Source organism: Cucurbita moschata, unplaced genomic scaffold (assembly GCF_002738365.1).
Source record: "Cucurbita moschata cultivar Rifu unplaced genomic scaffold, Cmos_1.0 Cmo_Scf00060, whole genome shotgun sequence".
Taxonomy (NCBI): Eukaryota; Viridiplantae; Streptophyta; class Magnoliopsida; order Cucurbitales; family Cucurbitaceae; genus Cucurbita; species Cucurbita moschata.
In genome coordinates this window covers 1,099,754-1,122,780 of record NW_019268576.1, presented here as the reverse complement: position 1 = coordinate 1,122,780, position 23,027 = coordinate 1,099,754, and the positions used below count along the sequence as shown (strand labels likewise).

Here is a 23,027-nt window from a genome sequence, read left to right as displayed (position 1 = left end):
ATGATTATATTAATAACAAAAATGTTACTTTTTTCTTACTATTTTTTTTATTAAGTTATTTTTATAAGACAAAAATCCAATTTTTTCGTTTCTTTTCATTTATTAAAAAATATCTTCCATCATTTATACTAAACCCACTTTAAATTATTTATTTTCCAATGAAGCTTCAAAGAAAAATTGATTTTTGTTTAAATTATAATTTTTTTTCAAATGTTATTTCAATCACACCCGTTATAACTATACACTAGACGAAAGTGAGATTAGTTCACCGATGATTAACATATTCGTTGTTTAAAGGTCAGAGATTCAAACCTGATATCCCATTTATTATACGTCTAGTCATATTAAAATACCCACTAATTTGATAGGCACTAAGGTTGATGTTGTAGAACATGGTTAGGGGGTGGTGATGCACTAATTTGCAGATCAGGTTGGTTGAAAGTTTCATGCACTGAATCAGATTCCAATTGTGACTTATTTTGGAGCTCGAACTTATCATGTTCTTTGCCCCATAACAGCATATACAGCCCCATAATCACGATGCCTCCACCAACAATGCTACACAATTACAACATTACCAAAAAACAAGTTTCAGAAATTGCTATATCAATCATACTTTCAACTCTAAAAGAATTCGATCAAAGAAATTCATCCGATTCTGTACTTCCCGTGTTTGTAATGGCCCAAGGCCACCGTGGCTGTCCTTTTTGAGATTTCCCTCAAAATTTTAAAACTTGTCCACTCTGAAAAGGTTTCCATCTCCAACCGATGTAGGATCTTACAATCCACCCCACTTGAGGATCTAGCGTTTTCGCTAGCACACCGCTCGATGTTTCGCTTTGATACCATTTTTAACGGTCCAAGGCCACCACTACTAAGTATTGTCCTCTTTGGACTTTCCCTTTCGGGCTTCCCCTCAAAGTTTTAAAATGCATCCACCGTGGAGAGGATTTCACACCTTATAAGAAATGAAGGAATGTTTCATTCTCCTCTCTAACCGATGTGGGATCTCACAATCCACCCCTCTTGGTGACTCCAGCATCCTCGCTGGCACACCCCCTGGAGTTTCGTTCTGATACCATTTGTAACTACCCAAGGCCACCACTAGCCGATATTGTTCTCTTTGGACTTTCCCTTTCAAGCTTTCCTTTCAGGGTTCCCCTCAAGGTTTTAAAATGCGTCCACTAGGGAGAGGATTCCACACCCTTACGAGGAATGAAGGAATGTTTAATTCCCCTCTCCAACCAATGTGGGATCTCACAATCCACCCCTCTTGGGGTCCCCAACGTCCTCGCTGGCATACCGCCCGTTGTTTCACTCTGATATCATTTGTAACTGCCCAAGGTCACTCCCAGCCAATATTGTCCTCTTTTGGCTTTCCGTTTCGTGCTTCCCCTCAAGGTTTTAAAACGCGTCCACTAAGGAGAGGTTTCTACACCTTTATAAGGAATATAATCGTTCCTCTCTCCAACCGATGTAAGATCTCAAAGTATTATGTTCGGACAAAAGAAGGGAGAAGAAAAGAAAAGGCCCGTTTTCCAACAAGCTTACTCGATTCACATCTAGCTCTATTGACACAGGAAAAACCGCTGATGAAGAAGATCGATAAATTCTCGAACTCTTAAAATTTATAATTTGATCATTTTTCTATCATGTTTCATATCATATTCTTGTTGTAGATTGAATTTTCTTACCTCCCCATGTAGAGCTTTTGTCCAAAAACAAAGTAAGCTAAAGCAGCCACCAAAACTGTACAAAGTGGATCGAACATGGTCACAAAAACTGGGCCTTTTTCTTCTGTGCACCAAAGTTGTATGTATACTGTCAAAGCTGAGCACACAATTCCCTGCAACAATTCAACTCATACCATCAAAACCTAAAGGCCTTTCAATTTTTAATACCCATTAAACCTAATGAAAGTTGCTTTTGGTCTGTTTCTTACAGAATAGATAATGCACCAAAGATCAATGTTAAGTCCAACACTCCAAACTCCTGGCTTGTGTTGTGTCAACACTGCAAACACACCCGATTGCGCTGCTCCGACCAAGTTCATCCACGTTGATAACGATAGCTGCGCCGGGTATCGTTTCAATGTAAATGCCTTCAATTCCACCCCACAATAGATTACATTAGAATATATCGAAAAAAGGTCTTGTTTGTAAGTAACGACACTGATCAGTACGTGCATGGAAAGTCGATCATTAGAAAAATTAGGGTTTAGGGACCTGCATAATGTAGGAGAGGGCCCAAGAAATGCAGCTTGAAACAGTAAGAAGTGAACCCTTGAGCCAATTCTCATGGAGATTAGAAGCTTTGTGTTGAATATGGATGAAAGGATGCCATAGATTTCTGATGATGGGTCCTTTATAAAAAGTCATTATCATCACACCACCCAATGAAACCAATGTCCCCACAACTTTTGCTATCCCTCTTGGATTTTTAAGGTCAACAATTTCCATTCTGCCCATATAAATCAAAACAACGTCACGACTTGTTTGATAACATTTTTGTTTCTTGTCGATATACATAGACGTGTAAGAACCTGAACATGACTGCAATTATGAACGTCAAACACGCTATCGTGTTGATCGATGATGTAACGAACGTGGGGGATGAGTATGTCAAGCTTGCAAAGTGCATGTTGAGACTCAAACTCATCCTGTATTTCATTATTCGATCTTTAAAATTTACGTATTAAAATGGATTAAATGATGATTCAAAAGCTTACCCTAAAAGCGAAAGAACAAAAATTTCCAAGAATAGTGTCACCGTCATCCTCGGTCTTGTTTTTCTACGTAAACCAACATATATTTTAAAATAATCTAATACGCCAAATAAAGCATGAAACTTTGAGAAGATAATTAGCATGGAACCTTTCAAAGAAATAAGCGAGGGGAAACATCCCAACGCTAGCAACGATTTGTCGATAAGTGATATGGACGTGAGGATTCATGCCATGCTTGAAGGAAGCATCCGTGAAGAAATACATAAATGTATAGCCAACCTGAGCAAAAATTACGAGGATATGTGGTTTAAACCTAGTGAAAAACACTCCTAACCGGACGTTCATCGCCATGGCGATGGTCGATATCCTCCGCTAACGCTTCTCTTCGGTTTACGAGCTAATTGAGCTGAATATAAGAAGGTATATATACAAAAATTTATTGGAAGTATCGAGTTGACAAAGAAAGGTTATTCTGCTGAGCACTTGATATTGTTACATATCAAATTGTCTCACTCAAATTTCTTCTATTGATTCACTTATTCCAAATTCAGAAAGGTCGACGTATATATACAAAAATTTGTTATTATTTAGATTTGTATGCAAAAATAACCTAATTTCTCATTACACGCCTTTAACTCGAAAGGTCATAAATCACGTTTTTTCATTTGAGATATGCATACTTCGTACTACTTACCTCATATGATGCCATCGCAAGTCATTATAGTTGAAGATACTCATGTGTACTCGTGGGTTTGCTTTGGTTTCTCCATAAAACTTCATACCATCGGAGATAGTGTCTCTTACTTATATATATTCCTGATCTTCTCCTTGATTAGCAAATGTGGGACTCCAACAGTTCTCGACATGAAACTGAGAGAAAAAATTACTCCAACAGGTGTGTTCTTTGTTGTTTATCTTAAATTACTTGTTGTGATACCTAGAAGTCAATAGTTTTTGTTGGGTTATTTAGAGTTCGTTTGTAGCGATATTACTACCCTAACCCTTCGTTTTTATAATTGGGGGCATTTCAGTCATTTGTCGTTGTTTGCCGTTATCCGATGACATCAGCAAGATTACAAGAACTTATTATTAAAAATAGATTCTTTTTACTTTAAGAGAGAACATATAAAAAGATTAAGTTAAGCTTTAGAAGGGTATATGTTAAATTATGGTAGAGTTTAAGGAGATTAATCAAGATTAAGATTTGATTAAATTTGGGAAGATTGAAGAACATTGTGTAATTAGAAGACAATGATGGATCAGAAATTATTGCATTACAAGAATTTATCAGATTTGGGAATGGATCCAATTCTTGAGAATATTTTGTGTTTGATTCTCTCAACCAAAAAATCAAAGAATAATTTTGTTGAATGCACTAACAATTACATTCCCCACTTAGAATAACTTTCTTTTAACATCAATTCCAAATAAACTTCTAATAATCCATTCAACATCGCAATAAAACTCATTATTTTATTCAAATTTAGCTCATAAATATGTTTAGAAAAGAAAATATTTTAATTATTGAAAAACAGTTTACAATAGAAGCTATTGGTAAATGTTGATTGATTGAAAAGAGAAGCTTGTGTATTATCGACGCTCGGAGCCAAACCCTTATCGATCTTGCTACTATGTCTCAAAACAGAAGCTTGTGTGGAACCTTTTCTTTGTGGTGCAAAATCTTGCGGCAATATATATTAGTTCTAGCGTTGATTTTGTGTATTCTCAATTAGTAAATTCAATTGTTAATTTGCATACGACGTATCTTTCGATGGCAATCAAGTTCTCAAATTCATTTTCCTTGTCTTTGGAGCTGAGCTAAGGTAACATGAAGAATTTCTACTTATTAAGCTTGTAAAGCTTTAAGAGAGAACAGAGAGTAAATGAACCATCTCGTGTAGTGATTGTGAACTTCTAAAAGGATATTGAATGAGCGGTTGATGAATCAAACTCAACCCTATCCTTTGGAGTTTGAATTCACATCTATGGCTAATTTAGTAGGCTAAGATGTGTATAATTTCAAATTGTAAGGTTAAACATAATCCTTCGAGAATTTAATACCGTTTTTTTCATATTTCGACACAAATGTCTATGATGAAGGCAAATGTCGCAAGGAACAATTCTTTTGTACTTTGGTACGAGGGAAAAAAAATAAACAAAAGGATCAAAACTCAGATAGGAAAGGACAAAAAAAAAAAAAAAAAAGCATTCCCAAGAGTTCCATCCGTGATAGACGACACTCTCTTTGACACTCTCTTTCTCATCTTGTGCCAGATGCAACAAAGGACTCATCTTGTGCTAGATGCAACAAAGGATGAGTACTTTTCTTTCTCACGAACCACAAGAGCGCCAAGAATTCTAAGGAGAAAAACTCATTTTACTTTCAATATGAAACACGTAAAAAATGGTTAGTCTGTCAAAAGTTCTATTCTTTCGAGAACGTAGTTCAAAATCAAAAAGGGTTCATGAATGTAACAACTCATGCACACCACTAGCAAATATTGTCCGCTTTAGCTCGTTACATATCACTGTCAGCCTCACATTTTAAAACGTATATGCTAGAAAGAGGTTTTCACGCCTTTATAAGAAATGTTTTATTCTTCTCTTCCACTGGTCTCACGTGGGATCTCAGGGTGAGCAAAAGGATTAGCAAACTATATCCGTATTGAGTATATAGCAATGGTTGGATGGTTAAAACGTGGGCTGAGTGAAGAGTACATGTCTGAAATATTCATTCAAATGGCCGACCAAAACAGCCCAAATGGAAAGGAGATTCTATAAAAAATCTGCACAAGCCCAAAACCATACAACTTTACTTCTATTTCTTTCAAGTCTCATCAAGAAAAAACACGGTTCTTTAACAAACTGCACATTAGCATCATTCTATCTCATGTCTTCATTCTTTTGCATTGTAGAACAATGAAGAAAGATTAGACAGATGTACGAAAACTACACGAAATTGCGTGGCTGAAGTCGTCTTCAACCTGCAGCCAATATCCAGAGCATGATCAGAGCTGAAATGGCTATGGTTATCCAGCTTAGAAAGGCTAAAACAACGGAGATTTGAAACTTTCGACATTCGTCGCCGAAACTACAGTGTCCCAAATTGCTGAAGAACAAGACGGCTACGCCACCTGAGGCGGAAGCTGCGGCAAGAGACAAGGTTGCTGTCACCTGCAAACCAATCGATGGAGAAATGGTTGAACTTCTAGTAGTAATCACAAGACAAAATCTAAAGAAACTAAGAATTTTGTAGGTGCTCAGTTCTCACCCAATCCCCAACTACAAAGAGGCTGACAAGAATGGGGTTATGAAGCATCTTCTTTCTTAGCAATGCATATGCATCTAACAATGCCAACATGAAACTCCATGTCACTTGCAGACCCATTGATGCAATCACATAGCTGCATGTCATATCACAAACTAAGAGTTCATTTGGGATAGATGAAGATACATCCAAAGAAAACGGCATCAATACGTTTAAATTTGTGTCGTATGTCCTGTCAAACTTGATCACTTTACTATAAGGTAGAAATTTTATTGCATTCAATGAATGATCACAAAATGTGAGGTCCCACATCGGTTGGAGAGGAGAACGAAACATTTCTTATATGGATGTGGAAACCTCTCCCTAGTAGACTCGTTTTAAAACCTTGAGAAGAAGCCCAGAAGAGAAACCCAAAAGAGAACAATATCTACTAGCGATGGATTTGAGCTGTTATAAATGGCATCAGAGCCAAACACCGGGTGGTGTACTAGCGAGGATGTTGGGCCCCCAAGGAGGGTTGGATTGTAAGGTCCCACATCGGTTGAAGAGGATAACGAAACATTCCTTATAAGAGTATGGAAACTTCTCCCTAGTAGACGCGTTTTAAAACCTTGAGGGGAAGCCCAAAAAGGACAATATCAGCTAGCAATGGGCTTGGGCTGTTACAAATGGTATTAGAGTCAAACACCGGGCAGTGTGCCAACAAGGACGTCGAGCTCCCAAGGGGGTGGATTGTAAGGTCCCACATCAATTGGAGAGAACAAAACATTACTTATAAGGGTATGCACAAACTTCTCCCTAGTAGACACATTTTAAAACCTTGAGGGAAAGCCCAAAGAAAACAATATCAACTAGCGGTAGGCTTGGGTGGTTACACAAAATCCCCTTGAGGAAGCAATTGTAGTACTTGAGAGAGAAATACATCAAAGGAAGAGTTGGTATGCTCGAGAGATTTGAACATTTGATCTCTTGATCGAAGAAATATATCTCAACCAATTAAGTTATATTCAGGTCGGAGACAATCTAGAAAGTTAAGATATAGCCAGTTTCTTTCCTAATAAGCTTCACCTAAGGGATGTTTATAAGCATTAATATAAAGCATAATCTACATTGAACTTGTCACAAAGTTTACTCACATCAAATGAATAAAGAAGAATAGATAGAGTTAATGCTAAGCTCAAGAACACAAGAGGATGTTTGATAGCCCTGCAAGAACAGCTCTAGATAAACAAACAAAGAACTCTAACCCCATCCCAAAACCCCAAATGCCCTGTTCAATTATTCAAAAGTATAGCTATTTCCAAACAAAAAGGAGCCAAACCACAGCAGAAGGCAAGGATCACATCCAGTCATAAAATCCTTATGCTCCATTGAAATGGAGAACAAAAACCCTTGAAGAATATTCGATTCCAATCACAATCAAGAACAATCAAAGCCAAAAGAAAGAGAAGAGAAGGGTAAGAATCAATAGATACCAAAAAGCTGTGAAGTTATAGAAGCCAACAGCAGTAGCCATGGAAGCAACAGAACCAGCAGCAAAAACGCATTGCAAAATCCTCAAAACAAAGGCAGTCAAAGTCCCTGGAGTCCCAGGAAAATCCAACATATTTCCCCTTTTCTCCAAATCAAAACGCACTCAATCACAGATCCCAAATGCAACAAAACCCCCCATTTTCTTCTCCCACAATACTCCATCCACAAGCCACAGAAACCCCTCAAATCCCCACCATTTTACAAACCCATTAAAACCCAATCACCAAATCGAAACGGATCACAAGAAAAACAGAGCAATGTGGGTATTGGAAGGTTGTGGTAAGTGGGTTTTGAAGCGATTAACGAACAAGAAAGGCATCCATGGATGGATCTTCGAAGGGTTGAAAATGGGAAGAAAGAAATGAAGAAAAGAAGGTTAAAAATGAGAAATGGGAATCCCTAAAGGGGGTTCTTCGGCGGCACGCGTTGATAGGCCCACCATATCCCCTGGATATTTTTGGTGGGGTGCGGTCAGTTAGGGAGTGGAAGAACTAATTTGAACGAAATTGGTTAGAATATTTCTTAAAAGAAGACAACTTTGGAGGTTGTGAAACTTGTGGGTGAAGCACTCAAGAGTGGCCTTCAGCTTACTTTAACTTTACTTTTTATTCATATTCTTACTATTCTTGTTATGATGTTGTTGTTCATAACTTGTATCTCAATTGGTATGCTTCCAAGAATTTAATTGATATCTAATCTTAGTATTGGATATCTATATGTGAAAACACGGTCATATCATAACTTGTGACTCATAATATACACGATCCAATTTAGCTAATAAAGAGAAATCTCTACTCTCTCTCCCATTAATTGTTTAAATTGGGATTCTCCACAGGACGTCCTGAGTTCAATATTTTTTAAAATGAACAAATATATTAGATTTAAAATTGAATAGTGTGCCTAATAATTCAATATGCCCGTAAATATTTTAAAATATGAAGTCTCTAACTCATTAAACACACAAATGAAAGTTGATTTCACCGAAAACATTTTACAACTTAAACAAGTCTAATTTAGAACACTCGTCAAGCCCATTTGAAAAGTGTAGCTCTATAAATTCTTTAGGATTGACCTGTCTGTATATTGGAGGGTTGTCTTCAGATAATAGCTCTTTAATCGGTTCATACAATTTTGAGTTCTTCACATCCTTCCCCATGTATGGTCGAAACTGGCTTGCTATTGAAGTTCTTGGCCCTATCTCCTTTGCTACCACCCGGTGACTCACACTCACCATTTTATCGTTCGAAATGATCTGCTGGAACAACGAAACAATATATTAATATAGTCTCAAATCATTTACCTAAACTTTCAATATTGTATCTAAACTAATTTTGTCTAAAGTTTCAAAAACACACTATGTAACAGCCCAAGTCTATCGCGATATTGTCATTTTTTTATGTTTCTTTTTTATTTTCCTTCCAGATTTGTAAAATGAGGGAGAAGTTCTAACGCCCTTATAAAGAAATGTTTTGTTCTTTCCCTACGATGTGGGAACTCACAATCCACCCTCCCTTCAGGACTAGCGTTCTAACTGGCACTTGTTTCTCTCGGATCGATATAGTTTTCCTCTCTAATCAATGTTGGACTTCACCGAACATAAGTTAAAAAGAACTTACCTGAAGGAAATCTCCAGCGTTGATTACAAGGGCTCCATGCAATGGGGGGACATCGAACCATTGATTGTCATGGAAGACTTGGAGGCCACCGATTTGGTCCTGTAAAAGTATGGTAATGAAGGCCACATCGGTGTGGTTGGTGGTGCCAAGGGTCAGGTCAGGCTCGGGGCAGGCTGGGTAGTAATGGCCTAACATTAGGAGCCCCTCTGCGCAGCCCATGTCCTTCAAATGGGTATCTCCAAGTTCAAGAGCCTTTGATATCAGCTCAAACAGAGTTAATCCCAGTTTCTTCACTTGCTCTGTGTATTCCATCACTATTTCTCTGCCAAAAATCCATTCCAAATCATCATTTTCTTAGTGGGTTTTGTTCCAAATTTATGAACTTTTACCTGCAAATTTGAGGGATCTCCTCGGGAAGGGGAAGGCTGGGAGCCATGGAAAAAGAAAGGGTGTCTCTCCAATTAGCCGCTTTCGATTGGAACAGATCGAAATTCGAAAAATAGCTCACTTTTTTGGTACGATCCCGGCTGTAAAATTGTTTCTTCAACTCTGGATCTTGTTCATGAAACCCACGAACCCCATTGATTACTTGCTCCAGAACTTCCACCGGAATCCCATGATTCACCACCTGGAAAAACCCCCATTTCCGGCAAGCGTTTCTGATTTCATCCACCACCTCTTCGACGCTGCCGTGGAGGTCGATTATCGGAATACTCGACTCTGACTCTGTGGCGGCGGTTTTGGTATGTGGTTTGACGTGGCAGTGAAATATAGAAGGGATTTTGGTTATTCCGGCGTCCAACAGCCCCTTCACGCCGGATTTTGTATTCTCGAACGCTTCCAACTGGGATCTTCTCGAGTTGAGTGACTCGGTTTTAATGGCCGCCATTATGATCGAACCTGAGAAAGAAATCCAAGGAGGAAAAATCAGCTCTGTTTTGCAGTGTGTTGTTGGAGTTACAGAATTGGGATATTTGAGAATTAGGATTGAGTTGAAATGTGAGGTGGATATTATTTTATCCTTTACTTGTTCATTGTTCATGGAGCAAGAATTCTGGTTGGTTCACTCTGTTCTTATATCGTTTGTAAATGTCCAATTCTATTGCTACTTGTTTACTAGGGAGAGGTTTCCATACCCTTCGATCTAGCTCCGATACTATTTGTAATAGTTTAAGCCCACCACGGTTTGTTCACTAAGGAAAAGTTTCCACACCTTTATAAAAAACGTCGTTCCTTCTTCTCACAATCCACCCCTATGTGGGCCAGCGACTGAGCCCACGGCTACTTGTTCACTAGGGAGAATTCTTCACATTAAGGAAGGAATGTCATTCCTTCTTCTCACAATCCACTTCTCTTGAGAGCCAGCGACTGCTCGGTGCAGGACTCTTATACCATTTATAAGAGTCCAAACCCACCGCGAGCAGATATTGTCCACTTTGTCAATATAGTCCGTTTTGACCAATTACGTATCGCTCTTGGTCTTACGGTTTTAAAATGCTTCGACTAAGCAGAGATTTTCACACCTATAAAAAAAAAATATTTTATTCCCCCTCCCTAATCGGTGTGACCTCACCATCGCAAGAATTCATAACTCACTCATAACTTAGATCGAGTTGCATATGATCGTGTAAAATATTAATCTTCCCAAAGAGTACGATCTTATTCATATACTATAAACGAGTCGTTTATAAACTCTATGCAAATAAAAATCTCTAAAAATGCACAAGATAATATACCAGAACCAACCGGTAGGACTCGGATCAAAGCTTGAACTGTTCAAGCGCAGAGACCCCATTAAGCCCTTTAGTATAATAATGCGCCACAAAGTTCTTGATCGTCGTTTCTCTATAAACCGCCGGCTTCTCCTCCGAAATCAACTCCTTTATCGGCCCATAAACCTTCCTCTCACTCTCCGGCGGAAACTGGTACCTGAAAAAACACGCCACCGATATCCTCGGCCCTTCACTTTTAGCCACCACCCTATGATTCAAGCTCTTCAATCGACCATTCGAAACAAGCTTCAACAACAAAACCAAACAAATTCAATAATCCCAAACAAACTCCAACATTCAATCACAAACCCATTACCCTTTTCAATTCACCTGTAACATATCGCCGATGTTTATCACAAGCGCGCCGTCGATTGGCCGGACATCAACCCACCGGTCATCATGGCGGACTTGAAGCCCCCCGATTTGGTCCTGTAAAAGCACTGTTAAGAAACTGCTGTCGGAGTGGTCGCTGGTTCCAATTGCGAGCTCTGGTTCAGGGCAGGCTGGGTAGTAATGGCCGAACAGGACAAGCCCCTCGCTGCAGCCGATTTCGTTCAACCGATTGGGGTCGAGCCCTAGAGCTTCGGACACCAATTCGAATAGGGTCTTCCCTAATTCGAGTACCCTTTTGGTGTAATTAAGGATTATGTCCCTACAGATTAAGGGTATGTCTTTGGGTTCAGCCCCTCGTGGTGCGATTGCGCAGGTTAGTGTGTCTCTCCAATTTGTAACAGGGGCTTGGTAGAGATCGAAATTGGTGTTGTAGAGTACCGTTTTGGTGTAGTCGCGAGAGTAGAATTGCTTCTTTTGTTCGCCCTCTTGCTCGTGGAACCGTCGGATTCCGGCGAGAATCTCCGCCGTGACGGTTGAGGGGATGCCGTGGTTGAGGATTTGGAAGAACCCCCAATTTTCGGAAGCGTCTCGGATTTGGTCGATTATGATGGATCGCAATTGGGGGTTTTGGGCCGTTGAGTGAAGATCGATGATGGGGATGGTGAAACGGGAGTCGTCGGATGGTAGGGCGGCCGTGGAGGAGGACTTCTGGTTTTGGTGGAGGAAGATTTTTGGGAGGTTCGTCAAGCCCGAGTCCACCAGTCCTTTTACCCCTAATTTTGATTCGTCTAAAGCTTTCAATTCTCTTTGCCGGTCGTAGGCGTGGTTGACGGAAAGCTTCTCCGCCGAACTCCGACCTTCCGCCGCCGTCTCCATTTTTGTTTCTTGAGGGAGCTTTTTGCAGTACCCTACTGACCGCTGCGATCGGTATTAATTTTTCTGGATAAAGATCAGGATTTTATTGAATCATACAAAAATATATTGTTTATTAGTGTTATTATTATTTAAGCTCAACTTGGCTGCTAGCTATTCAAACCTACCATGACCATAAATTCGAATTTATGAACTTCAACTTCAACCATCAAATTTTAGAATAATTTCAAACTTTTTGAGTTCATCGTCTAAGGAGAACACTATCTACTCTCAATTGGCTTGAGCGGTTATACAAATAGTATTAGAACTAGATACTGAACCATGTGCGAGTGAGGAGATTGAAACTTCAAGGGGTGAATTATGAGATTTCACGTTGGTTGGAGAGAAGAACGAAACATTTCTTTAATATGTATCAACCTAACTTACTAAAAATTAAATTTCATTAACATACTTCAACTTTAAAACCAACGATGCATTTATACCTCATAGATACTGTTAGATGAACAAACTCTCCACAATTGTATGATATTATCCACTTTAAGCATAAACTCTAGTGACTTTCCATTGGGCTTCCCCAAAAAACCTCGCACCAATGGAGAGAGTTGAGCATGAACTCTAGTGACTTTCCTTTAAGCTATCCCAAAAAACCTCATAGTGACTTTTCTTTGGACTTCCCCAGAAAACCTCAAAAAGTCTCGTAGCAATGGGTAGGACATTATTTGATTATAAACCCATGATCATTCCGGACGTGAGACTTGTATCATCCAACCGATACCAATGACAAAAACTTTCTTAAGTTTATCAATATACCATAATTTTCTGATAAGAAAAAGAACCGAAATAAACTTAAATTTATGTGAAATAAATTTCATTACAATCACATAATCCCCGACTCGAAAATACAAGAAAACATCCTCAAGTTCATATCACAAACCAAAATAAAAGATTCAAAGACAAGAGGATCATCATATGAGTGTTAAGCTACTAAAAGAGTCCTACAGACAACAAAAAAACACATGCGCCGCCCTCCCTCTCCTCAGCTGATCATGATAATCTATGATGTTTTTGATTTGGGATTCCTCTTCCCTGCTTGTCTCCTTGGAATCGAGTTCTTCATGCCGATGAAGAACAGCAATGCTCCCAACAATGCCAGATTCTGCAACAATCGTACCACCCAAACATGTCAGCGTTTGGATTGTAACAATCAGATGATTCATCATTCATGGTGTTCAATTTACCTGAGTGAATTTCACAAACAGTTCGTTGAATTCCTTCTTCTCCACGTCGTAGTTGTAGAAATCGTACAAGATCGGTGTAGCAATAGCCTGATGCAAGATCTGCCCACCAAGAACACCAACAACATTCAACAAAATTCAACCCAGTTGGTTTCAAAAACTAGATATCATTATCATACATACCAGTAGAAAGGCTCCAATGGAGCTGTTGAAGATGAACAGCAGACTTCCCAGGCCCTTCAACACAATCGCACTAGCCACAAGATGTAAGATCTATACACCCAACAACAAATCTCAGAATGCCACTTTGAAATTAAGAATTAATGAGAAACTGATGAACAACATTTTCTCACCTCAACTTTTGGGAAATTCAACCCAGTATGAGATTCGAAGTTGCGAGTGAAAACGTTGAATTTCGGCTTCAGATACTTGGCCGCTGATCCTCCATCAGTACCAAAATCATTGAACCTAAACAAACAAAAACAAAATCAAGATCCAAAACGATTTTGTCGATACCTCAAGTGATTATCTAAAAAAATCCAAAAATCAACGAAGAACTAAACACGCTGTCATTTCAACTCACAGATCTGAACACATAACAGGAAGAAACAAGGCTAACAAGACTTCAAAACAACAGTAACAACCATGATTTCAAAATTTAAAAGTTCAACAACTAAAACCCTAAATCAGGGTTTTCTCAACACACATTTAGAAAGTGACCCTACACCCGAAAATTCAAATTTCCAGTGAAGAAACTTCAGATTAGACAAAAGAGCAACAAATTAAAGTAGATCTGAGTTGCTTACTCTTGCCAAGCAGAGAGAACGAAGACCGAGACGAAGAGAACTCTTCCGACGAACGAAACAAACGCCATTTCTGCAAGAAAAAACAACTCCGATACCGATGCCGATTCCGATTCCGACCGAGATCTCGAGCCCGAAACAAGAGGAGAATAAAAAGAACAGGAAAAAAAAAAAAAAAAACAAATAGATTTTTTCTTTTTCCTGTCTGAAAACTTCCTTCCGTCTCCTTTCGCTTCCTCTGCTTCTCTCTCTCACGCTCCTCTAAATATAAACTCGGCGAGACTGTGGAATTTATCCGTACTCGCTTTCGAAATTGACTGTATTGACCACCCCTTGCGGTCCACGTTTCTCCATCCAATCATATTCGTTCATTTGGCAATAAGTTTGCCACGTGTCAGTTTCATCGAGCCAGTGAGAGTGCATACGTGGCTTTTACGGAATTTGTCCTTGTATTTAAATACCCGTCTTTTTTAAAGTGATTTACAATATTACCCCTATGTAATTTCTTCCATGAAATTATCAACTGTTATCCAATATTTTTAATTAAAACTTATTTAGTACGCGACGTAAAAAATAAGTAATTCAATCAAAACATATTTGTATTCCAATAATTGTTGTATAGTATATTTATAAACTATAAATAACAATAAAATATTATATTTAGTTTATTTTTTAACATATATTAATTAATAATATTATTAAAAATAATAGTTCAGATTAGAAGCTTATAATTAACAAATTAAAAGTAAAATTATGCAAGCTTACATTGAGACTCGACAATATGATAACATTGTGGAGAGTCGTGGTTACTAGCCATAATAAATGTAATTTTTTTAATTTTAATTTTAATTTCACAAAATCCATATATTTTTGGTATAATTCAACTTTAGTTAGGGTTAAAATGGTCGAAATTATAATATAATTGGAACTTAATTTCCGTCTCATATGTTTTAGGGTTTAAAATATGAAAATTTAATTGATAACTTAACGTATAAGTTGAATTTATTGGAGGTGGAATTTTTAAATTTTTTATATTTGAAGATGTTTAGTGGAACTAACGTGGCAATGACTTTATTTTTATATTTTTTTTCTTTTGGAAAAAAAGTAAAGGAAAAATCAGATTCTCACCGATTAAAGAAAAAGATAGTGGAAAAAAACTATGAATTATTGGTGTGATTTTATTATTATTATTATTTATTATTATTTTGATATCTAATTTTCTTTACAATAATTATGCCAATAATAACTGTAAATACAACTCAGCTACGAAGCAAATCACGTGATGCACGTGATGAGAGTAGCCGTCCCAAACTTTACGTTTTAGGATTGAACGGCTGAGATGAGATCTGAGCGCTGACCCAATCTATTTCTCCACACTTTCCTTATATTTTAAAATCTAATTATGTGAAAAAAAAGAATATCAAAATTAAAATATTATTTTAGTTTTTATTTTAATTTTTATATTTTAAAAACGTATTTACTAAAATAGACGAAAAATGATATTTAACAATAATTTTTCTTAATGGGAAACCTAATAAATTAATTGATGGATAATAATGAATAATGGGTAGGTGATGAAATTGGATTGTTAAATAGGTGGCATTAAATTGTGATCTAATTAGTGAAAGTTTGGTCTTCTTTGAATGATACATGTTATTATGTCCTTTCCCATTTTATTTGTATTCATAACTTCCAACTCTTTTTGTGATCTACTTAATGCCATTTATTAAAAGACGGCAGTGTGATTAAATTCATTTACGTTATTAATTATAATTAATTTATTAATAATTATAACTTAAACAGTAAATATATATTTCTTTTTCATTTTCTAAACACTAAAAAATATGATAGATTTGGTATTCATATTAAATTTTATGTGATAATAATATATAGTAATAATTATTTTCTTAAATTAATTATAAATCCAAGCCTAAATTGTATGATTGGATAGGACATGTAATTTGGTAATACACCATTTATAAATTGAGTTAAAATATAGGGACAGGACTGGTAGAGTGAAAAAGTCCCACATCGGAAAGGCTGAAGGAGAAGAGGGAACTAACCTGTATAAATATGGGCTGACACTAATTCGGAATGTGGAGGGTCGGTTGGCTAAATATGCCGCGCTCGCGTATAATGAGTGGGTTCTGTATGGTAATATAGATATGGCCGACATAATTTGTGGAAGATTCAATAGGGTTGGCTCAATTAGCCGACCCTTCAAGCCTCTCCCTTACGCATTCTGATTTTGTAGTCGAAATAATAATACTAAAAATGGAATGCGAAGTTTTAAAAGTATTTTTAAATTAAAAAAAATTTGAAGCCCCACTTGTGCTATTACAAGTTTAAAATTATGTGCTTTTAGTTAATAGCTAAAAATTACATTTAAATAAATATCTTTACCTTAAAAGAAGATTCAAAAGTTCCTTACTTCAAAAAGTTTAAAAAAAAAAAAAAAACTTTGAAAAAAAGTAAAAAATCTCTTACGATGAGTGACATAAAAAGAAAATTTATAAATTAATTAAAAATATGTAATAACCTATCAATTTGATATAGGATAGAATTAATAGAAAATAAGACGGCTTGTTAAAAAAATTTAACGATAAATTAAAAATAAAAATTAATTTGAAGTCAAAATAATTTTTTTATTTTATTTTAAAACCAAAATGTACGATTGGCTAGCGATCTGGAGTAGGTTTAATTTTATCATTGTAGTCTCTCTTATAATTTTTTCTGGTTGGACTCACGATCTTAAAGGTTTTGATTAATCCTTTCTCTCTCTCTCTAGAAATGGGGTTCTTCTCTTTCCTTGGTCGGCTACTCTTTGCCTCCCTCTTCATCCTCTCCGCCTGGCAAATGTAATTTCTCGAACTGAAATCATTTTTCTGTTTGATTTGTTTCCGATTATCATCGACTTCTGGGGTTTGTAATTGATGCGGTGTTAGATGATTGGCTTTGTGTTTTAACTGACTTTAGTTTTCTATTGGTTGAGATAATTGTTCTCTTTTTGGGATTGATATTCTTTTTGTTGATTGAATCTACTTTTCGAAATCGGAGTGTAAGTGGGCTTTCTTCGTTTTCGGAAATGGAAGGGTTTAAGGGATAAACGAAGCCTTAATCGGAGTGTATTAGTGTGGACTGCAAGGTTTTTTATTGCGTTTTTCTTGCGACCTCTGTTGGCAACTTGGATTTTGAGCTATCGCTTCTTGAGATTCGATTTGGAATATTGGGTATTTTGACGAATTGTTGTTAAGAAGCTGCAGTTTTAGATGATTCTTGAGGACCCACTTTACTTTTGGGTCGTTGTTGATATTTGATCGTTTGGATTATGCATCGTGTGATAATTTGTTTTCCAGTTCAGTAGTAGTTTGAAAGGACGAAATTACCAGATTGTTGTATGTTCTTGATTTCATTCTTTGTGTTTTCAGCTAGATGGACCTTTCCAAATCCTTTTTGCAGGAATCAATCTTAATCACGAAAAAATTGGCGAAGGTTTTCAGTTTTCACCTTTGGGCAATGCAAGTGTTGTGTTGCTTAGGTTGTGTTGGATAGATTTATGTTCTGCTTGTTTCTTTAATCTGCTATTCTTGCCTCGTCAATGGTAATAATTATTCTAACAACGCTGATACTAGAATCTTCCCATTTCTCCTATTTGCCATGGGTTTCTTGTCAAACATGATTCAAGTGACCACAAAAAATAATATGTAAAGGAAATGGAATATGTCTTGTGAGATCCTACGTCTGTTGGGGAGGAGAACGAAGTATTCTTTATAATGGTGTGGAAATCTCTCCCTAGTCGACGCTTTTTAAAAATCTTGAGGGGAAGCCTGTGAACAATATCTAATAGTGGTTGGCTTGGGCCATTACAAAGGGTATCAAAAACACCGAGCAATGTGCCAGCAGGAAGCTGAGCTCCGAATGGGGGTGGACACGAGGCGGTGTGCTAGCAAGGGGGTGGATTAGGGATGTCCCACATCGATTGTAGAAGGGACGAGTGACAACGAGGACGCTAGGGTCCGAAGGGGGGTGGATTGTGAGATCTCATATTGGATGGATGGGGAGGAGAACGAAGCCTTCTTTATAAGGAGATGGAAATCTCTCCCTAGTAGACGCATTTTAAAAACTTTGAGGGAAAGTCCAAAAGGGAATGTCCAAAGATGACAATATCTACTAACGGTGGGTTTGGACCGTTACATGTCTTGTATTTCTATGTTGTCTGCTTGCTCCTTGTTAAAGCCTAGTGTGCCTGTAATTATTGTTTTCTACAATAACTTCATAAACTATCGGCTTATAATTTGGTTGGGATCTATGTTCTCATGCCTCATGTTGTCCAATTTTTTGCATTTACGTCCATCTTGATAAGGCGTCTATGTATAGGTTCAACGAGTTTGGCACTGATGGTGGACCTGCTGCAAAGGAATTGCTTCCAAAGTTGAACACTCTTAGGTCAAACGTCTCTGCTAGATTTGGATTCAACCTTCCTGTCATTGATGTAAGCTTTGTTTCTTCTGTGAAATGAACCGAGTCTTTGTACTTTTTGTGAGATCTCACATTATTGGAAAGGGGAACGAAGCATTTCTTATAAGAATGTTGAAACCTCTACCTAATAGACGTGTTTTACAACCTTGAGGGAAAGCCCGGAAGGGAAAACTCAAAGAAGACAATATTTGCTAACGGTGGGCCAGCGAGGACACTGGCCCCCCGAGATTGCACATTGATGGAGAGGAGAATGAAGCATTCCTTATAAGGATGTAGAAACCTCTACCTAGTAGACGCGTTTTACAACCTTGAGGAGAAGCCCGGAAGGGAAAACTCAAAAAAGACAATATCTGCTAACAGTGGGCCTAAACTATTTCACTTTTTTCGCTGTCGTATTCACATGCGAGTTCATTTTATAGGTTTCCCATTTAGTTGCTGCATTCCTGTCTCTGAAAGGCATTGGCGGGCTACTCTTTGTTTTTGGGAGTCAGATTGGAGCTCATCTTCTGGTGGAATTTTCTTTGCCTCTTTTTGATTACGCCTTTGTTACTTGGCAGTTTATTCTGTTTCCCACTATAACACCAAAGTTGGTTTCTGTATGCAGCTTCTCTACTTGGCAATTAGCAGCCCAATTCTGTTTGATTTCTTCAACTATGGCCGTGGGAATTCCCAATATAGCCTACTATTGAATGGCTTCTTATTGGTCAGTTCATCTAATTGATGCCAATTCATTCATGTCCCTGCAAGCTTCCTTCTTCTGGGTTATGATTCGTTTTTCGTTTTCGGTTTGCAGCACGTCGCACTTGCTGGTGCATTGCTCTTCTTCATCGGCACGAAGAACTCGATTTCGAGGAGGCAACAGAAGAAGAAGGCACACAAAGCCAAAACAAACTAGAAATGTAAGAGAAACCACTGCTTCAACTCGAAATCGTTCCTTTCAATTTCCTTCGCCCGAGTCGGGGCTCGGGTGGAAAGATGGGATTGGATTGGATTGCTTGATATTGATGTGGGATTTGAAAAAGCTTCTTATTTATAATTCCTTTTTGTAATCATAGGTTTACTCATTTAGGAATTTTAGTCCTCTTTTGACTGTCAAATGGATATGAAAGGATTTAAGCATATGTTTTTCTCCATTCAAACTGTTTTACGAGGATTAGAATCTTTTGTTCAGTTAACCTTATTTGCAGAATTATACTGTCGATATGCATCGTTTTGAATGTTGATAACTCTCTTGGAGAATCATCTAAGGATATCTTGGCAGAAGTCTCGTATCAATGAACACGTTTTAAAATCGAATCATCATTTTCTGAGTCTGTTTTATGTACGTGTACTTTTGTTGTCAAAAACTTATGTTGGTTATTTTGAGTTGTAAAAATTATATGGTTTTACGATGATTGGTTGTAAATAACATGATTCACATGTTTTACTAGTGTCAGTAGGGTGATTCGAGCCAATTGGAGTTGTGTTTTTTTTTTAAATTTCTATAAAAATATATAATTATAATTATTTTCTTAAATTAATTCTAATTATTGAATAAGGCATGTAATTTGCTAATACACAATTTCTATAATGTTAAAGTTCTAAATATAGAGAGAAAAAGGAAGGGGAACTGGGAGAGTGAAAGACCCACATCGGAAAGGCTGATGGAGGGGGAGGGAGCTGAGTTCTATAAATACGGGCTGACAAGCAAGTGGAGATTTAAAAGGGTCGGTTGGCTAAATATGCCGCTCTCGCTCACAACGAGTGGGTGCTGTATGGCAATCTAGACATATGGCCGACATAATTTGTGGAAACTTCATAGGGTTGGCCCAATTAGCTGACCCTCCAATCCTCTCACTTCCAAATATTTATTTATTAGTATATACCACTTCCAATCAAACATTATTTTGTAACTAGATTATTTGAATCCTCAAAAACACAACTAGATTATCACAATTTTCAATCAAAGTTTAAAATAAAAAAATATCAATAAAAAATTTTAAGTTTTTTATATATATTTAAAGTCAAATAAATGATAAAATTAATAGAAAATTCGAAATTAATAATAGACACGTGTCATTAATAGGTCTTCAGGTGAGATAAGCTTATGGGCATTTTTATCTTTTTAAGTTGTTGGATTTAACATTTTGTCATATTTATAAATAGTTTCTGGCTTATTCTCTTATATTAGATTTCTACATGTAATTGCCCATTTAATTTTTTCTTTCAAATTTGATTTTTTGTTTTAAAATTTAGTTTAGAATACAAACAAGGAATGAAAAAAATTAATAATAATATATATATATTTTTTAACGAAACAGTATAAATTTTAAAATTAAAACAAAATAGTTATCCGGATAAAAAAAACTTACATCAAATTAGCAAAAATTTAGAGAAAAAAATGAACTACCATTATGAATTAGGGAGTAATTGAAAATTGATTAAATTCAAATAAGCATACAAATATATATTTATTTAATTTGACACTAAATATAGGACCCATTGAAAGCTTGCAAAAGCATGGACTACATCAAAATTATGCAAATCTATAGGGACCAATTATATAATTTAATATTCATTCATTTATTGAATATTTCTGCAGTCTATTATTATTTATATCAGGATTCCCTACACCAATTCAACAACTTTTCAAAGGTCTACAAAATACACACAATTAAATATTGGTCAAATTTAGTGTTAAATTTAGTCCACTTCATAATTCAATACAACACCCAATAATTGTTTATCATCACGTGCTAGCTTTTACTATCAATTATGAGAAAATGAGCTTAAACCCTATTATTATTTATCTTCCAATTAAATATACAAATCCTAAAATTCATATTTTAAAAATACCCTATAACATTTTAAATAATTATTTCAATTTTATAAATTAACAAAAAAAAATAATGCAAATATCGGTATTACTTTCTATTTTAGTTATTATAATTAAATTATGCAATTTTCTTATAAGATGAAATTTATCAATATTTATTTTCTTCCTATTACATTTAATTTTTCTAAAATTCATTTCTGTCAGGTAAATATTAATTTTATATGCATCAATTTTTTTGTTTATAAATTTTAATACAGTTGGATAAAATGAAATTTTGAAAAGACAAGGGCCAATTTGAAAATAAGTAGAAACTGAAGGGTCATTTAATATATTTTAACGTTCTTTTCTTTTCAAATTATTCGTAACCAGTGGCGTTCGATCAAACAAATATCCACCATACACGTGTCCTCTTATCTCTGCTTTCTAAGAGGTTCTCATTTTGACCATGTTCCTTAAAATCTGACGTCATTATTCCTAAACCCGCCGCAACGTTGTTGAGACCAGTCAAAATGATGCCACGTCGGAATCATACCTGTCACCTCCTGTTTTACGTCACCCTTGTCTGCCACGTGTTAAATCTGTATTGTAAGGCATCAATTCCCATGACCATTATTATTTAATTATTACTAATCAACCAGATAAGATGAAAAATTAGTAGAGCTCACGTGGTCTAAACAACTTTAATTATCCAACTCAATGTTTAATTTTTAAAATTCAATTTCTAAACGTTAAGTTGGATTAATTTTTTTTGAAAAATTAAAAAAAAAAATTGATTTGATTGGCAGGGTCAAACTTTTTGATCAGATCAACTCGACTTATTTCCAATTTCTAATTTAACCTAATCATACCTATTTTTAAGATTATTATGAACGGATAGAGTTTATAATTTAACCCAACCATATCTTACTTTTAAAATTGTTATAAATAGATGTTAGTGTTAAATTGTAATTTGTAAATGTTTGATATTTGAAATTTATGAGATTTTAATTATTAACTTAACATTGACGGTGAATAAATAATATTAAAAAAAACAACTCAACAAACCCAATCCAACTCGAACACAATGGAATTGAGTGGGTGTAACCACACAAAACCTATCGTTAGTAGATATTATTTATCTTTAGACTTTATCTTTCGGGTCTCTCCTCAAGATTCTTAAAACACGTCTACTAGAGTAAAGTTTCCAGACCCTTACAAAAATATTTAGTTCCCCCTCCAACCGACCTCGTATCTCACAGTTGGGTTTTGAACCCTTTTTGAAGTATTGAGATCCCTGATTCAACCCATTCAAATTTTTCGTAAAAATCTAGAAAAAAAATTAGAACACGAGAATTTGTGTATTTTTTTTGTTTGAATTATTTATTAAAATAATGTGAGAAAAAAAAAAACCAAAACAGGGGGAAGTTTGAATTTTAATAGGGATGGTTTAGAAATTTCATAAAACATTTTTCATCAATAAAATAAATTGGTCAAAAGCAATGGTTCCAATCCCTTTGTATTTTATTCCTTTTAAATTAAAGGAATATCTTTCTTTCTTTTTTTTTTTTTTTTCAAGATTTTTCTTCTCCTCATAAT

At 36.1% G+C, this 23,027-nt stretch overlaps 6 protein-coding genes and 1 non-coding gene across 12 annotated transcripts; 2 read left to right on the top strand and 5 right to left on the bottom strand.

Annotated features, from left to right (window-relative positions):
- Positions 1 to 290: 290 nt before the first annotated feature.
- LOC111436862 (WAT1-related protein At4g08300-like) lies at positions 291 to 3,131 on the bottom strand. Of its 3 annotated transcripts, XM_023074637.1 has the most exons (7): positions 2,874 to 3,130; positions 2,729 to 2,791; positions 2,543 to 2,659; positions 2,226 to 2,460; positions 1,943 to 2,101; positions 1,695 to 1,846; positions 291 to 558 (listed from the first exon to the last, which is right to left on the bottom strand). In XM_023074637.1, the coding sequence occupies exons 1-7, from the start codon at positions 3,074 to 3,076 to the stop codon at positions 372 to 374; spliced, it is 1,116 nt and encodes a 371-aa protein (XP_022930405.1). In that variant the 5' UTR covers positions 3,077 to 3,130; the 3' UTR covers positions 291 to 371. The 3 variants fall into 3 exon arrangements, with proteins under 3 accessions (XP_022930405.1, XP_022930406.1, XP_022930408.1); XM_023074638.1 differs by lacking the exon at positions 2,543 to 2,659 and having other exon boundaries at positions 2,874 to 3,131; XM_023074640.1 differs by lacking the exons at positions 2,543 to 2,659; positions 2,729 to 2,791 and having other exon boundaries at positions 2,874 to 3,131.
- Positions 3,132 to 5,429: 2,298 nt separating this feature from the next.
- LOC111436867 (CASP-like protein 5B3) lies at positions 5,430 to 8,023 on the bottom strand. The gene is made up of 3 exons (XM_023074645.1): positions 7,469 to 8,023; positions 5,997 to 6,129; positions 5,430 to 5,899 (listed from the first exon to the last, which is right to left on the bottom strand). Exons 1-3 carry the CDS (start codon positions 7,597 to 7,599, stop codon positions 5,705 to 5,707), a joined length of 459 nt encoding a protein of 152 aa, XP_022930413.1. The 5' UTR covers positions 7,600 to 8,023; the 3' UTR covers positions 5,430 to 5,704.
- A 402-nt stretch (positions 8,024 to 8,425) lies between these two features.
- LOC111436859 (1-aminocyclopropane-1-carboxylate oxidase homolog 1-like) lies at positions 8,426 to 10,968 on the bottom strand. 4 transcript variants are annotated; one of them, XM_023074635.1, is made up of 4 exons: positions 10,879 to 10,966; positions 9,532 to 10,042; positions 9,143 to 9,464; positions 8,426 to 8,781 (listed from the first exon to the last, which is right to left on the bottom strand). In XM_023074635.1, exons 2-4 carry the CDS (start codon positions 10,029 to 10,031, stop codon positions 8,518 to 8,520), a joined length of 1,086 nt encoding a protein of 361 aa, XP_022930403.1. In that variant the 5' UTR covers positions 10,032 to 10,042; positions 10,879 to 10,966; the 3' UTR covers positions 8,426 to 8,517. The 4 variants fall into 4 exon arrangements, with proteins under 4 accessions (XP_022930403.1, XP_022930400.1, XP_022930401.1 ...); XM_023074634.1 differs by having other exon boundaries at positions 8,458 to 8,781; positions 10,889 to 10,968; XM_023074632.1 differs by lacking the exon at positions 10,879 to 10,966 and having other exon boundaries at positions 9,532 to 10,204.
- On the bottom strand, positions 10,838 to 12,201 carry LOC111436861 (1-aminocyclopropane-1-carboxylate oxidase homolog 3-like). Its single transcript, XM_023074636.1, has 2 exons — positions 11,245 to 12,201; positions 10,838 to 11,160 (listed from the first exon to the last, which is right to left on the bottom strand). Exons 1-2 carry the CDS (start codon positions 12,121 to 12,123, stop codon positions 10,903 to 10,905), a joined length of 1,137 nt encoding a protein of 378 aa, XP_022930404.1. The 5' UTR covers positions 12,124 to 12,201; the 3' UTR covers positions 10,838 to 10,902.
- Positions 12,202 to 12,957: 756 nt separating this feature from the next.
- On the bottom strand, positions 12,958 to 14,425 carry LOC111436865. Its single transcript, XM_023074643.1, has 5 exons — positions 14,162 to 14,425; positions 13,709 to 13,823; positions 13,539 to 13,628; positions 13,359 to 13,457; positions 12,958 to 13,276 (listed from the first exon to the last, which is right to left on the bottom strand). Exons 1-5 carry the CDS (start codon positions 14,227 to 14,229, stop codon positions 13,175 to 13,177), a joined length of 474 nt encoding a protein of 157 aa, XP_022930411.1. The 5' UTR covers positions 14,230 to 14,425; the 3' UTR covers positions 12,958 to 13,174.
- Positions 14,426 to 16,881: 2,456 nt separating this feature from the next.
- LOC111436866 lies at positions 16,882 to 19,866 on the top strand. The gene is made up of 5 exons (XM_023074644.1): positions 16,882 to 17,016; positions 18,536 to 18,650; positions 19,057 to 19,146; positions 19,242 to 19,340; positions 19,431 to 19,866. Exons 1-5 carry the CDS (start codon positions 16,949 to 16,951, stop codon positions 19,530 to 19,532), a joined length of 474 nt encoding a protein of 157 aa, XP_022930412.1. The 5' UTR covers positions 16,882 to 16,948; the 3' UTR covers positions 19,533 to 19,866.
- A 470-nt stretch (positions 19,867 to 20,336) lies between these two features.
- On the top strand, positions 20,337 to 20,464 carry LOC111436970. The gene has a single exon (XR_002709365.1). It is a non-coding gene; the product is annotated as a U11 spliceosomal RNA (small nuclear RNA).
- Positions 20,465 to 23,027: the final 2,563 nt, after the last annotated feature.

Bases quoted from the DNA above. Each gene is read 5' to 3' on its own strand.
- LOC111436866 (XM_023074644.1), top strand. From the start codon at position 16,949: ATGGGGTTCTTCTCTTTCCTTGGTCGGCTACTCTTTGCCTCCCTCTTC. The intron at 18,651-19,056 runs GTAAGCTTTGTT...TTCATTTTATAG, and splicing joins TCAACCTTCCTGTCATTGAT to GTTTCCCATTTAGTTGCTGC. The intron at 19,147-19,241 runs GTGGAATTTTCT...TTCTGTATGCAG, and splicing joins AGATTGGAGCTCATCTTCTG to CTTCTCTACTTGGCAATTAG.
- LOC111436859 (XM_023074632.1), bottom strand. From the start codon at position 10,184: ATGAACAATGAACAAGTAAAGGATAAAATAATATCCACCTCACATTTC. The intron at 9,465-9,531 runs GTAAAAGTTCAT...GATTTTTGGCAG, and splicing joins GAGATCCCTCAAATTTGCAG to AGAAATAGTGATGGAATACA. The intron at 8,782-9,142 runs GTAAGTTCTTTT...TCGTTGTTCCAG, and splicing joins ACGCTGGAGATTTCCTTCAG to CAGATCATTTCGAACGATAA.
- LOC111436867 (XM_023074645.1), bottom strand. From the start codon at position 7,599: ATGTTGGATTTTCCTGGGACTCCAGGGACTTTGACTGCCTTTGTTTTG. The intron at 6,130-7,468 runs GTATCTATTGAT...TATGACATGCAG, and splicing joins TATAACTTCACAGCTTTTTG to CTATGTGATTGCATCAATGG. The intron at 5,900-5,996 runs GTGAGAACTGAG...ATTGGTTTGCAG, and splicing joins TCTTTGTAGTTGGGGATTGG to GTGACAGCAACCTTGTCTCT.
- LOC111436862 (XM_023074637.1), bottom strand. From the start codon at position 3,076: ATGGCGATGAACGTCCGGTTAGGAGTGTTTTTCACTAGGTTTAAACCA. The intron at 2,792-2,873 runs GTTCCATGCTAA...TGGTTTACGTAG, and splicing joins CTCGCTTATTTCTTTGAAAG to AAAAACAAGACCGAGGATGA. The intron at 1,847-1,942 runs GTAAGAAACAGA...GAATTGTTGCAG, and splicing joins TTTGGTGCATTATCTATTCT to GGAATTGTGTGCTCAGCTTT.
- LOC111436865 (XM_023074643.1), bottom strand. From the start codon at position 14,229: ATGGCGTTTGTTTCGTTCGTCGGAAGAGTTCTCTTCGTCTCGGTCTTC. The intron at 13,458-13,538 runs GTATGTATGATA...CTTGGTGGGCAG, and splicing joins CCATTGGAGCCTTTCTACTG to ATCTTGCATCAGGCTATTGC. The intron at 13,277-13,358 runs GTAAATTGAACA...CGATTGTTGCAG, and splicing joins TGTTTGTGAAATTCACTCAG to AATCTGGCATTGTTGGGAGC.
- LOC111436861 (XM_023074636.1), bottom strand. From the start codon at position 12,123: ATGGAGACGGCGGCGGAAGGTCGGAGTTCGGCGGAGAAGCTTTCCGTC. The intron at 11,161-11,244 runs GTGAATTGAAAA...TTGTTGTTGAAG, and splicing joins ACATCGGCGATATGTTACAG to CTTGTTTCGAATGGTCGATT.